The 13994-nt window shown below is 35.6% G+C and overlaps 1 protein-coding gene across 7 annotated transcripts in view; it reads left to right on the forward strand.

Moving 5' to 3' along the window:
* Nucleotides 1-13994, forward strand: part of faf (ubiquitin carboxyl-terminal hydrolase-like faf) — a 56602-nt gene that overhangs the window by 23174 nt on the left and 19434 nt on the right. For 6 of the 7 annotated variants that reach the window (XM_074088866.1, XM_074088873.1, XM_074088891.1 and 3 more), the window contains exons 32-39: nucleotides 1202-1269; nucleotides 1349-1461; nucleotides 1898-2071; nucleotides 2148-2289; nucleotides 2369-2522; nucleotides 2693-2840; nucleotides 3291-3411; nucleotides 13827-13963. In XM_074088866.1, the coding sequence (XP_073944967.1) occupies nucleotides 1202-1269; nucleotides 1349-1461; nucleotides 1898-2071; nucleotides 2148-2289; nucleotides 2369-2522; nucleotides 2693-2840; nucleotides 3291-3411; nucleotides 13827-13963 (1057 nt within the window). The remainder of the gene's footprint in view (nucleotides 1-1201; nucleotides 1270-1348; nucleotides 1462-1897; nucleotides 2072-2147; nucleotides 2290-2368; nucleotides 2523-2692; nucleotides 2841-3290; nucleotides 3412-13826; nucleotides 13964-13994) is intronic. The other variant, XM_074088906.1, reaches the window with a different exon arrangement.

Below are 13994 nucleotides of genomic sequence, written 5' to 3' on the forward strand. Positions count from 1 at the left end.
TTAATAAATAATCGATTTACTGTACAGATTAATTATTTTGCAATAGGTTCTAGGTTTTCACATCACTTATAATGTCTATGGTCGGGTTAATGGCGTGTTTGTTTACGCGAGTCATAAATTGGATCGGAATACATTATACATGATAACACATTTATGCCACGTATACAGGGTGACTGGTAATTCGACCTATACCTTGAAAGGTCTTATTTGCAATGTTTTTGGCCCAGTAAACCAGCAGTCGAAATTCAGTAGATTTCGAGTTATCCGAGTTAAATTTTTTCGAAAAAAGTCCATCTCAGGAATGGATATAAGGTCCATTTTTGTAGATAATTTTAAGATCTATAATTTTTGCTTAGGCTAGTTTTTGATCAAACATACCGTTTTCAAAAAAAAAAAAAAAATTTTGACCTTTGACCCCGTATAACTTTTTTAGCACACATGGGATCAAAGGAAACTTGACACTATTTCTAACGGCCTCCACCAAAATTCAGCTTTGTCGGAATTTATGTAATTTGACCACTACTTTTATGACTAAATTGCCCGGATTATAGCATGCATCTATATTATAAATGTGAAGCGCCAATGGGACAAAAAAACGAGACAGAGCAGGATGGCGCTCTACAACACCATTTTGACACCGTTTCTTCCAAACGACGCATTATTTCTCTGGAAGTTTAAATCAATTCGATTCTTTGACCTTGGGAAGCGCGAAAAACTTGAGAAAATATGATTTGGGTGTGTACATTTTGTATATTAAGCAAAATAAAACCACAAGTTCGAATTTCGAGCCAAAAACGAGCGATCTATTATCTATGCCAGTGTTGCCATTCAGGGAAAAAGAAATCTATTCATTATACTGCATTGCAGCCTGTAAAGCTCTTTACCCATTTATTGCCGCGCGCCAGATTACGCTGGGCTTAAAGTCATGAAATTTGGTATGTACATAGCTGGATGTCTAAAATAACACATAGGCTACTTTTATTCCAATATTCCCACAGGATAGTTGTTCTTTACACAACACCTCAATGAACATTACGATATAAATTTAGGGATTTCCCACAGGAATTTTGTAAAATCCCGGAATTTCAATTGTAACTACCAGATCGAATAGTTTACGCGTGCGAAGCCGCGGGTAAACTCTAGTTAGTCAAAAGTTGAAGACGTATGCGACATATCAGCTGATTTCAATTTAAATGTTCAGGTGCAGCTACAGACCCGAATGAAGATTTTTCAGGGGAAAATCATCACTCAATTGTGGAAAATACCGAGGTACGTTTAAACAAGAATTTGTTTAGAATTTTATTTGTTTTTCTGATATTTTTTATATATTTGTCTACATTTTTTTCAGACTACTGGAGACTATAACATAACAATTTTAAAACAAGTTCAAGCTATATTTGCACATTTGCATTTTAGTAAACTGCAATATTACGTGCCACGGGGATTGTGGGCCCATTTCAAGTAAGATTTCAAAAAAATTTGTTTAGTCTGACAATTGTTATGTGAGGTCCAGCTATATTTCGAAATTTCAGTCAAGTCAAATAAAATCGCAGTGTGTGTTTGGTAGAGCCTTCTCTGTTTTTAAGTATCCATCGAAAGGTGGTGAATAGGTCGCTCTACAGTAGCAAGATGGTAAAAAAAAGAATATGGTGCTTAATTAAGATATTATAAATTTGAAGTAACGAAAAAAGAATAGAGACGACAGAGGGGTATAAGTATAACATTTTCAACTCGTCCCACTTCACTCCGTCAACAACTGCTACGTTCATTTTATACCGACATTCTTGATATTCTACCGCCTCTCTGTGTTTATTAGCGGGCAGTAGCTTATAGCTGGACACTATTTGTGATTTAAAACGTTAACTATGGGTATATATATATATATTTTATATTTTAGACTTCAAGGTGAACCAGTAAATTTACGTGAGCAACAAGATGCTGTAGAATTCTTTATGTCATTAGTCGAATCGTTAGACGAAGCTCTAAAATCCTTAGGACAAGAACAATTGATGGCCAAAACCTTAGGAGGCACCTATTCCGACCAGAAGATCTGTAAGGGCTGCCCTCACCGGTAAGACTTGATTTTGACATGAACTTAAGTGTAATTTTTAATTGTTTTGTTTTTGTTTAACTGAATTTATTTTCAGGTATTGTAAAGAAGAACCATTCAGCGTTGTGTCTTTAGACATCAGAAATATGTCCCGCCTTCAGGAATCTTTAGAAGCATATGTTAGGGGAGAACTGTTAGAAGGCGCTGATGCTTACCACTGTGATAAGTGCAACAAAAAGGTACTGCGAGCCTAACCTCTAACACCATAAAAGTAGGAAATAATATCTGAATGGTTTAACCCTTATGTTAAATTTGCAGGTCGTGACTGTAAAGAGGTTATGCCTGAACAAACTACCGCCTGTATTAGTCATTCAATTAAAAAGATTCGAATATGACTTCGAAAAAGTATGTGCGATCAAATTTAACGACTACTTTGAGTTCCCACGGGAATTGGACGTGGAACCTTATACTGGTAAGCCGTATAAATTAATATTTGAAACTTTTAAGTTAAATTACATATGTATCCTCATACGTGTATAACATATACTGAGTGGTGTAGTCAGTGAGTATGTTATTTCATAAATGTTGTTAGTTTTAAAATTCATGAAAGCTCTAACTCGATTATAATATTGTTGTTGATAGCTCGAGGTTTGGCGCAAGCAGAAGGTGACGCCTCGCTCTGGGAGGGGGGCGAGGAGCGCTCGCCCGAGACTCACTACCAGCTCAGCGGCATCGTTGTCCACTCGGGCCAGGCCTCCGGGGGACATTATTATTCTTATGTCCTTTTAAGGTACAAATCGACTTTGTATTTTCTTTTTACTATGTTCACCCGAATGGCCAAGTGGTTAGAGAACCTGACTACGAAGCTTGAGGTCCCGGGTTCGATTCCCGGCCGGGGCAGATATTTGTATGAATAATACGAATATTTGTTCTCGGGTCTTGGATGTTTAATATTTATTTATTTATCTGTATAAGTACGTTGCCTAGTATCCATAGTACCAGCTTTGCTTAGTTTGGGACACGTTTGGGACTAGGTCAATTGGTGTCAAGTGCCCCATAATATTATTATTATTTGTTACAAATCTTGCAAATTGATTATGACTCACTCAGAGGTCAATGAAGACTAGATTTTTTTTTATTGTAGAATTTTTTTCTTTAGTTACTTTTTTTATATAATATTTGCGTGGTATATTTGCACCACTTTTTTAGAGACTGGTCTGATTTGTTTTGTGCATTACAGAGACAATGGTAGCGAGACAGGACGGTGGGTGAAGCTGGACGACGGTGACGTGACCGAATGTGCCATGCATGACGACGAGGAGATGAAGGCGCAGTGTTTCGGCGGAGAGTACACTGGCGAGGTGAGACTTTCGAACGCCGCTCCTAACATTTCAATGTTCCTGTAGGTAGCCGAAAGCGCGGTGCCATACTTTGTGATCAGTATTTATTGTGTGCCTCTCCGTCAGTCACATGATTAATTAACTATTACATCTATTTAATTTACGCTAAAATGAGAACATCACCGAGAAAGTGTGGTGGCACCATATTTCGTCATATTGCCTCTTAAATGCACAGTTATCTAGCCATATCTTCCTGCACAGCGAACCGACTTAGCAATATTTTTTATAACTGCTCTAAGTATCTTACCCAATGTGACGTAAATTCAACTATTCGACCATGTTTTTGTGATATGATTTTACGGTCCATGCTAAAGCGATGCGAATAATTTAATACGATGTGTTAAACTGTTTCGCCTGTGTGGTCATTCTGCATGAAAATCCTTCATTCTGTATTATCCTAGACTACTATATTATAGATAATAGAAATATTAAGAAAAGTAACACGATGACTTATTGTTTTAAGGTATTTAATTTTGATGACATTGGTGTTCGCCTGGTTCAGTCAAGTGCAAAGATATCGACACGGCCTAAGTTACAAAAATATGTATATTTTTGCACGTGACTGTACAGAGCGCTCGCCGACCAGATGAAACGTTTTTTTTCGCTAGCTTATTTATTTTTGACTGTTCGTTGTGTATATTGCATTGCCATCGAAGTATACGACGTACCAAATTTTAAGTCGATCTTCTGACTAGTGGAAGTAGGTCATAATTTAATTTCAAGATATGAAGCAAACCAATAAATAAATAAAATATGTAAACTTGTGAAAGTTAAATAGTTTTAATTTTAAATAAAATCTATTTTCTAACCTGGATAAAAATACTTTTGGCCTAGACTGCATTACATAAGTCAGGAATCAGCAGGAGCTAACTTTTGTTGCGAATGATCTTAAAATGACAAGTGCTACAACACCCGCCGTTACGCGGAATTGCCGTCAGCAAAAAAATATGATGTTCGATGCCGAGCTCATGCGACGTATTTATTTCGTTTGTATGTATATTTTTTTTTTTCCTTTTTTATTTATGACGGTGGAACCATTTCACTGCACTAGTTCTAGTTTTGTAACTAAGCGACCCCATACGTCCCTGTACTTTGCTTTTTCATTTTATTTTTTCTTAATTTTAAACTGTAATTTTTAAGTATTTAATTTGTAATTATTTATTTTAAAGAAATTACTTTCTGCCAAGTTTCTTGCAGCGCACGCTTCTTGGTCTAATGATGGTGTTCCGTAGCCAGTACGAAAAAATTAAGTAATATTTTATACGGAATCTTCCAAGTTTAGGTATATTTTATACCTTAGGCTGCTATTTAAGAGTAAAACTACTAATAATTCTCAAGCAAACTTAGCCGTTATAGTTTTCTTTGAATTTTTGATATACTTACTACCATCCTGAATTTTTTCAAATTTTTCCACCCACCGGTTTAGATTTTAGAGGGGTTGGTACGCTCGATTTTAATGACAATTTGCACTTTAAATTTGAATATTTCGCAAACTCATCACTGAATCGAATGATCGTCTTGGCAACCAACCAATTGGTTTAAAAAATCTATCCAACGATACCCCACTCCATAGGTTTAGTGGAAAAAAAACACCCCTACTTTACGTCTACAAAGTGAAAAATTGCGATATTTCTACAGTGAAACGTTGCCAGATAGTGCACTATATCGCGTAAAGACAACATTGTACTCCAGTTTGCATTGGAGTCACGTGGAGGAAGAGCGTGTCTTCAGAGCTTTTGCATTATTATTGGCACAAAAGTAAATATTTTTAGAATTTTTTGTAGATTTTTCATTAACCCTTAATAAGGCAAAGGCGATTTAGCGACCACATGCATTGACTTTGAAATTGAACCTTATTGCTTTAGTAATAAGTTACAATATTCATTGTAATTATTGAAAATACTTGCTTTAAAAACACCCTTTGCTAGGTATGTTTTCTATAGCTGCTTTTGATTCTGTGATAGTATGTTCCAATAAATGGGGCCTTATAAAGGTTTAAATTATGGTTAGGAATTCAATATATTTGATACTTTCCTAATAATATCTAATTTCCTAATCCTACTAATATTATAAATGTGAAAGTTTGTGAGTGAGTGAGTGAGTGAGTGAGTGAGTATGTTTGTTACTTCTTCACGCTGAAACGGCTGGACGGATTTGGATGAAATTTGGCGAAAAGTTAGATTTTTACCTGGATTAAAACATAGAATACTTTTATCCCGATATTCCCACGGGATAGGGATAGAATCTCGAAATAACCGCTGGGCTTAGAGTCATGAAATTTGGTATGTAGGTAGTTTGACGTCTGGAATAACACATAGACGACTTTTTGACCCGATATTCCCACGGGATACGTAGGTAAAAAATCTTGAAATAACAACCGCTGGGCTTAGAGCCATGAAATTTAGTATGTAGGTAGCTGGACCTCTGGAATAACACATAGGCTACTTTTTATCCCGATATTCTCAAGGTATAGGGATATAATCTTGAAATAATAACCGCTGGGCTTAGAGTCATTAAATTTGGTATGTAGGTAGCCGGACGTCTGGAATAACACATACGCTACTTTTGATCCCGATATTCCCACGGGATAGTTTTGTAACTAAGGGACCCCATACATCCCTGTATTATTATTATTATTTTGTATTTTTTTCTTTAATTGTATACTGTAGTTTTAAGTATATTATTTGTAAGTAATTATTTTATTTAAAAAAAAAATGACTTTCTGCCAAGTTTTTGCGGCGCATTCTTCTTGGCAATGATGGTCTTTCCGAAAACGCTGGTAGTTTTATAAATTATTTGAATTTGAAATTGGATAGGGAAAAATTTTGAAATTTCAGCATTGGGTTTAGTCTTGAATTTTGTACAGTTATTCACAACACAACCTAAATGAAGACTACGATATAAATTTTGGAAATTTCCAGGGGAATTTTGTAAAATCCCGAAAATTTCAATTGCAACTACCAAACCGAATAGTTTACGCGTGCGAAGCCGCGGGTAAAAGCTAGTAATATATAATATCTAAAATTATCGTAAGCTAGATTACGTGTTAAAGTGTCACAATTTAGCAGGCAAAAATTCGAGGAATACTAAATACCGATATAATACATAGGTAGTCAACAATGAAATATTTACGCATGGGATACACCTAATGAGACTGATCTAAGTTAAAGTAATTGGTTAATACTGTTTTGATTATATCCGTGCATTTTTTTATTAACCTATTACATAAATACGCCTCAAAATTATAAAACAGTTTAATATTAGTTTTCATGTTTCATTGTTAAAATATGCAGTGTTTCATTCTGTACACCACCATGGGCACAGTGAAACATTTTCCATTTTTTACTTTTTTTTTATGGCACTATTCATTCTTAAAGAATACTGTATAATATCACTCGAAACCCAATAAAATTACCTAAGTACGGTAAAAAATTCATACTTCTATCTGTCAAAACAGAAGGTTTATGAGGTTTTGAATTTTGTGTATTTCATTGTTGGACACTTGAGTCTACCCTTTTTTTTTATTTTACCACTTTGTCGGCGTGACAGGTATATTCATGCCAAATTACAGCTTTCTAGTACCTACTAACGGTCTCTGAGCTCAGCCGCGGACAGACAGACGGACAGACACGGCGAAACTATAAAGGTTCCTAGTTGATACGGAACTTTAAAAAATGACGTGTAAAAGTGCCCATTGCGGCCTATTTACAGAATATAGATAGTTCAGTCTAATAAAATAATATATTTTTTATCGAGGGACTATAATCAAGCCAATATACAAGGTGTTTGGTAGCTACGTGCAAAGCTTTAAGGGGGTGATAGCCGAGGTATTTTTGAACATTTTTAGCCATATATGTCTTAACAGAAATTTGTTTTTTTTTTATTGAAAATTTAGAAAGTTTTGGTAAATACCCAGAATTTGATAGTCACGAGTCAATATTGCCCCAATGAGCGTTAATTTGTAAACAAAATCTTTTACTTCGGATAGTTTAATTTAATTCTAAGTTTAATTTCGGATAATGTGTATTGGACCAAATGAAATAATTTTTTAAGTGTCTTTCTTGCCACAAAAACAAAATGGAGGCATTCGAAATTACTAAAAATGTTTTAGGTTGGAACAGAGCCATTTTTCTGTGCCATAATAAAATAAATCCTTGAAATGTTTAAACATTTTTAAAAACATGCCTGTGTATTGTTCTTTCTCTTAACGTATCACTTCATTCACATTTCTCGCTAAATCTGAGATAAAAAGTTAAAAACCAAACTCAGGGAGTACTCACTAAGAATGTATTAGTCTTGAAATTTCACGTTAAAGGTCACTTAACTACTAAATTACATGAAAAAAAAAGTATAAAAAATCATTAATCTTCAGTTTGTTGTGATTTGAATGATAAATTAATTCATTTAAAAAAAAAACATTAAAATCAAACTTTGACGACAGAGGAGAATAATCAATTTATTTTAATCGTTTATGATTTACGCTCTACAACAATTTCAAAGTTTTCGCGGTAAGTATTTTTTTCCAACCAAACACAGATATAACAAAATCGCATCGGCGAAATGGTCGATGCACAAACTGGAATAAATAGAAAGGCGCCACCTTCTATGCGGAAAAAGCATAGAACTAAGACCACGTAAACTAAGAACGTACGTCATGAAAATGGCCCACATATAATCTTATTTTATGCAAAAAACTCAAGTACTGGCAGTTTGAGTTTATCTAAGTCACTCAAAGTAAATTAAAAAAATAATTACTTATACTCCCTAGGGACTAAAGTACTCACTTTACTTCCGCCTCGTAAGGCTATATTGACCTACTTTTAGAGCATGAGAAGTGAAAAACAAATTTTTTGAATAGGAAACTCTTTTAATTTAGAACATTATTTTATTTTTGCGCAATGATACGAGGCCAGGATGGCGATTACTGGTTGAAGCTTGTATAGTGCTTTTCTCAAAAATTATAATGATAATAGTGATGATGATGATAGTGATGATGATTGATGGTAATGGTAATGATGATTGGGATGATGATGGTGATGCTGATGATGATTGTTAGTGATGGTGATGATGATGGTCGTTGATCGTGATGATGATGATGATGATGGTTGGTAGTGATAGTGATGATGCTGATGATAATGATAGCATGTACCCATTTCAAAATACTAGTTAACTGCACCCAACACTGCCGCTCGGCCCGCGTGCTGTTTGTGACGGTTTCCAAATTTTTATAAGTATAGCCGGTAAATAGTGTTAGTGTCACCCCTCCCGTTGATTTCGTTTGAGACTTTTTTTTTAATAAGTCCGTTCTTAAACCCGGATTTTTAATCCCATGGAAAAAATGTAAACAAAGATTCGTCATTGTTAAAGTGACTTTTCAGGGGTTTTCAAGGTGTGGGCCCACTAGAAATATTATATAAAGTTCTGTTGTTATCATGTTTTGTTTATTTTCGATAAAAGAGTCGTTTTTACGGGAGACAACTTATTAAATCTTTTGACCTAGAAGTACTCTGACTGGAGTCCATCCTTTCATACAACAATGAACGAAAAACAACGAAAACCCTAACAATAAACGACTTAACTACAATAAAAATATAACACCAATGTGGACAGTAAAAAAAATAACAGAACAAGAGTCACTGGAAAACGATTACGAATTCAGTCTCGAATGTTAGTGCACTGAGTGACGTCTCGCATCAAGCAGCCCACAGCTTAAAAACCCGGGTGTAATACCAGGACAATAAATAAATTATGCATACGAAAACAGTATTCTCTATGTAAATAATATGATATGACTAGCCTTTGCCCGCAGCTTCGCTCGCGTTAAATTTGGAGTAACATACATTTACTTTCTGTGATCCTTTTTTCGTGTTTTGATTAATTTTCGGAGGATTACATGGAAATACAAATACGGACAGATTTTCTTATAGACAGATGGTGCAAATTTTGTAATACAAAAATCAACCTACATACGTAATTAATTATGATTCTTACCAGCTTTGAAACCCTGCTTCGCTGATTCAGGGTTGAATAGTATTATCTACCTGCATGCCAAATTTGAAGTCTTTAATATTTAGAATTAGGGCCACTTTGAAGCGAAAATATAAATCCCAGTTTATTCCCTATCCCATAGGAATTTTGATAAATCCTGAAAATTGTTTTTAGCTGTTAGTATTATCTACTTGCTCGCCAAATTTGAACTCTCTAACAATTATAGTTACGGTAAAAGGTTCAATAATTGAAAGTGAAAATACAAATCCTTTTTATTCACTATCCCGTGGGAATTTCGTAAAATCCTGAAAGTCGTTTTTAGCTGTTAGTATTACCTACTTGCATGCCAAATTGAAGTTTCTAATAATTATAGTTACGGAAATAGGGCCATTTCAAAGTGAAAATATAAATCCCATTTATTCCCTATCCCGTGGGAATTTCGAAAAATCCTTTCTTAGCGGATGCCTACGTCATAACATCTACCTGCATGCCAAATTTCAGCCCGATCCGTCCAGTGGTTTGGGCTGTGCGTTGATAGATCACTATGTCAGTCAGTCCTTTGAGTTTTATATATTTAGATATTACACTTTCATTTGTATCTGTAAATTAATACATTAAAGTGTAAATGCCAAAATAAAGAATTTCATCAGTAAATTAAAATATTTTATCTTGATTAAGAAATACAGTTTTTTAATGGGAAGCCGATTTCTGGCAAATGTGGAAAGAATAAAATATCTTGAATACGGTATTTGACAACTCCTGATTTTGCCATATCTTAATATTATTATGAAAATTTAGACAGATAGCGTTTAGCGAAGAGAAAATTTAAATCGGTCTCTTTCTCAAACGCTTTTCTCTATGCAGCAAGTATGGTGGTACTGGCGTGTGACGTCACATGCTAATCTTGAATTTCAAACCTTTATAACTTTGTTATTTGTAAAGGTAGCTTAAAAATTGTTGTTCTATTCGATAACAGGCATTGTGTAGTTTTAATTTATAAAACATATACAAAATAATGAAATACCGTATTCTGCGAATGTTTTTTTGATAACGGCAACACCTTTGTTTACGTTTTTTCCATGGGATTAAAAATCCGGGTTTAGTGGCCAGTACCCAACCACATCCTCATCGTCACCCTCGTCATGTCCAACCTGCTGCGATGCCTTGGCGTTTTTTCATACTTATAAAAATTAATAGTACATTGTGTCTTAAGGGCGGTAAATAAGGAATTACGAACGAGAGTCTATTAGAAGCCCGAAGTCGAAAACTGAGAGCTTTAATGAGTCGATGTTCGTAATTCTAGTACCGCCCGTGCGACATACAATGTATTTCATCACATTTGCGAGTAAAATTTTTATATTTTTAAAAGAAAAAATATAATTGTTCCAAATATTGGCGATACTTTAGGCTGCGCTCTTGGCAGCGCCGCCCTCCCCCTCCCTCATCATGTGCCTGAGCCGCGTTTGCATGTAGTCCTGCAGCAGCGCGCGCAGCACCATCAGTAGGGACATTTACCCATTTACCGACCTTGGGCTTCATGACAACAAAATTTGTACGCGCAATGACTCATTTACCGACCACGGGTTTCATGTCAAGCACATTAAGGTCGAGGGTTTTATTTGGGGGGTTGCAATCAAAGTAGCCTTCATGTTTTGACACTGTTTACGAGCAAGTGTGATGAAAACATTTTGTGCATATTATGCGTGTAAGAAAAAAAAACACCTCATAAAAGTCATAAATGACGCATTCTCATTGATCAATTTAATTTCACATGCAACAGACTATTACTTTTGATTGGTCCGATTGTCGTTGCAGCACGCCGGGAATTAAATTCTGATATATATTCTAATAAGTCGTATCGTACCTACTATGAAATACATATATTGATAAGACCTGTTACCGTAATGTGTTACATTGTTGTCGTGTTTTGCGAGCCATAAATGAGTCCGCTGTTAAATGTACATATATAGGTAGTTTTGTGTACTGGATTTAGAATATCTATGGCCACATTTTAGAGCAGTGTCGTGAAATATAATTTACCGCTTTGTCCGCGTGTTTTATATATACAAGTTCTCTTGAAATTGTTCCGGAATATTTCTGCAGGTGGTAACATTAGTTTGACTAAACTCCACCTTAAATACTATAATTAAATTAATTATACGCGCAAAATATGTGATGTGATGAATTTATCCTTACAAGGGAATTGTTTGTTTATACTCTTTATTGCACAAAAGGAAAAACAAAAGGTTACAGAAAAAAAGGTGTTAAGTTCAAAGGGCGAGTTATCCCTGAAGGGTTCTTTGCCAGTCAACCTTTGAGTGGTAGAGAAGAGCAATCAAAAAACAAGGATCGACATATTTTTTTTTATTTGACTGGATGGCAAACGAGCCAGTGGGGTCTCCTGATGGTAAGAGATCACCACCGCCCATAAACATCTGTAACACAAGGGGTATTGCAGATGCGTTGCCAACCTAGATTACTAAGATGGGATACCTCAAGTGCCAGTAATTTCACCGGCTGTCTTTCTCTCCACGCTGAAACACAACAGTGCAAGCACTGCTGCTTCATGGCAGGATTAGCGAGCAAGATGGTGGTAGCAATCCGGGCGGGCCTTGCACAAGGTCCTACCACCTGCATTACATTTGTAATTAACCATTCAGTCTGTAAGGCTGCGGTTCCACCAGAGATGTGCGAGGATGCGTTGCGACGAATGTGTCTGTCGTGAACAATAGAAACGCTGCATTTAACTATCCTACTCTAACAAATATCACTATAAAAGGTTTTGCAAAGGTTATCATTAAGTGTAATAATCATACGTACAATAAAGTTAGTAAATGTGATTCATCATAATTGCCAACCCTAATATAAAACTGTCATATCATAATATGCTACCGTTTTGCTACCTCTGTTGTGGGGTATGATTATTATTGATTATCTTATATCAGTATCACAATAATGATGCCATAAAATAACAAAAATGAGGGTCCGGATATCGGTATTTCTTGAATTCTTGAAATCAAGTATTAGTTAGCATGCCACGCGAAATGTATACCCGCTGTGAAAAGTTTTTCATTTCATGCCAGCATTGCTCTTATTTGAATATTATATTATACTAGCGTTTACCCGCGGTATCGCGTAAACTATTCGAGCTTGTAGTTGCAATTGAAATTCCGTGATTTTGCAAAAGTCCGCTAGGAATTCCCAAAATTTATATCGTGGTCTTTATTGAGATTGTGTTAGGTCCCGTGGGCATATCGGGATAAAAAGTATCCTATGTTTTAATCCAGGTTATAAACTAACTTTTGGCCAAATTTCATCCAAATCTATCCAGCCGTTTACAAACCGAAACATCAAACATACTCACAAACTTTCGCATTAATAATATTACTAGGATACACATGCAAAACATAACATAGCTAACATTTCTTAATAAACTGAAATTTATTTTTCGCTAAATATGCGGTGTAGAGCTGCGCGTCCGCTGCATCGGAATGAGGGCTATCGTTTTTTGTCTCACTAGATGGCGCACTGTTGCGTGAAGTTCTTAAGTATGGCTTTCAAAGTCTGTTTTTACGGGTGTGAAAACAAAGTTTACATTAAAATCATATTTAATACACCTTAAACCCGTACCATAAAAATATCGAGCATGCCGCAGTGTTGCATAGTTCCCGTTTTGTTCGGAAAAAAGGGAGGACAATGGTTTCCGAAAGACAAAACTGTCTCAAAACACAGACATTCATTGCCCTGGAACGCATAGTTGCCATAATTAATTTCAGATATTGCAAAATATTCACAAAATTATTCTAATTATAAATAAACCCGTGTAGCTCAACCAAAAACTATGAGATTTGACATTTCGGAGACCTCACGCTACACTAGCGCCTCTAGTGGCGAATTCATACGCGATAGCCCTCATTGGAGCGTACGGAGCGGACGGATTTGTTGCTTTGTATGAATTTCTATGGTACTGCGTGCACTGGATCGGCATTTCTGCGCCATAGAAATCTATACAAAATAACAAATTCGTCCGGTCCGTACGGTGCGTTCGCTCCTATTGGACGTGCAGCTTAGGTGTGTCTTGTAATATATGTGAAGATCGCGATAGACAATTAGTTAACTATTAACTCTTCAAAGGGTTAAAACCCCCTATAACTTATATTTTCGTTGACTGTCTTTGATATCCAACACAGACGAGATGGGATGATTAAGTATAAATTATAATTGAAAAATAAATGAAAATAGGTGTGAGATAAACCTAAGCAGAAGCGTTGAAAAAAAATGCTTAGACCGTCTTTATTCCAAGTTGTTAATGCACCGGTGACAATGCTCAGAAACACTAGCCGAAGTGCAACCTTCGCATGAAGTGGTAATCTCTTACATTGTTCCAGATGTTCGATCCAATGATAAAGAGGGTCTCATATAAACGTCAGAAGAGATGGTGGAATGCGTATATACTGTTTTACACAAGGAAGGATACGATAGAAAACACGAGTCTTGTACAGTCTATGCGAAACATGAACTTTAAGTAAGTTTATATTCTACTTATTTGTAACGTC

The sequence above is a fragment of the Choristoneura fumiferana genome, chromosome Z (assembly GCF_025370935.1).
Source record: "Choristoneura fumiferana chromosome Z, NRCan_CFum_1, whole genome shotgun sequence".
Classification (NCBI taxonomy): Eukaryota; Metazoa; Arthropoda; class Insecta; order Lepidoptera; family Tortricidae; genus Choristoneura; species Choristoneura fumiferana.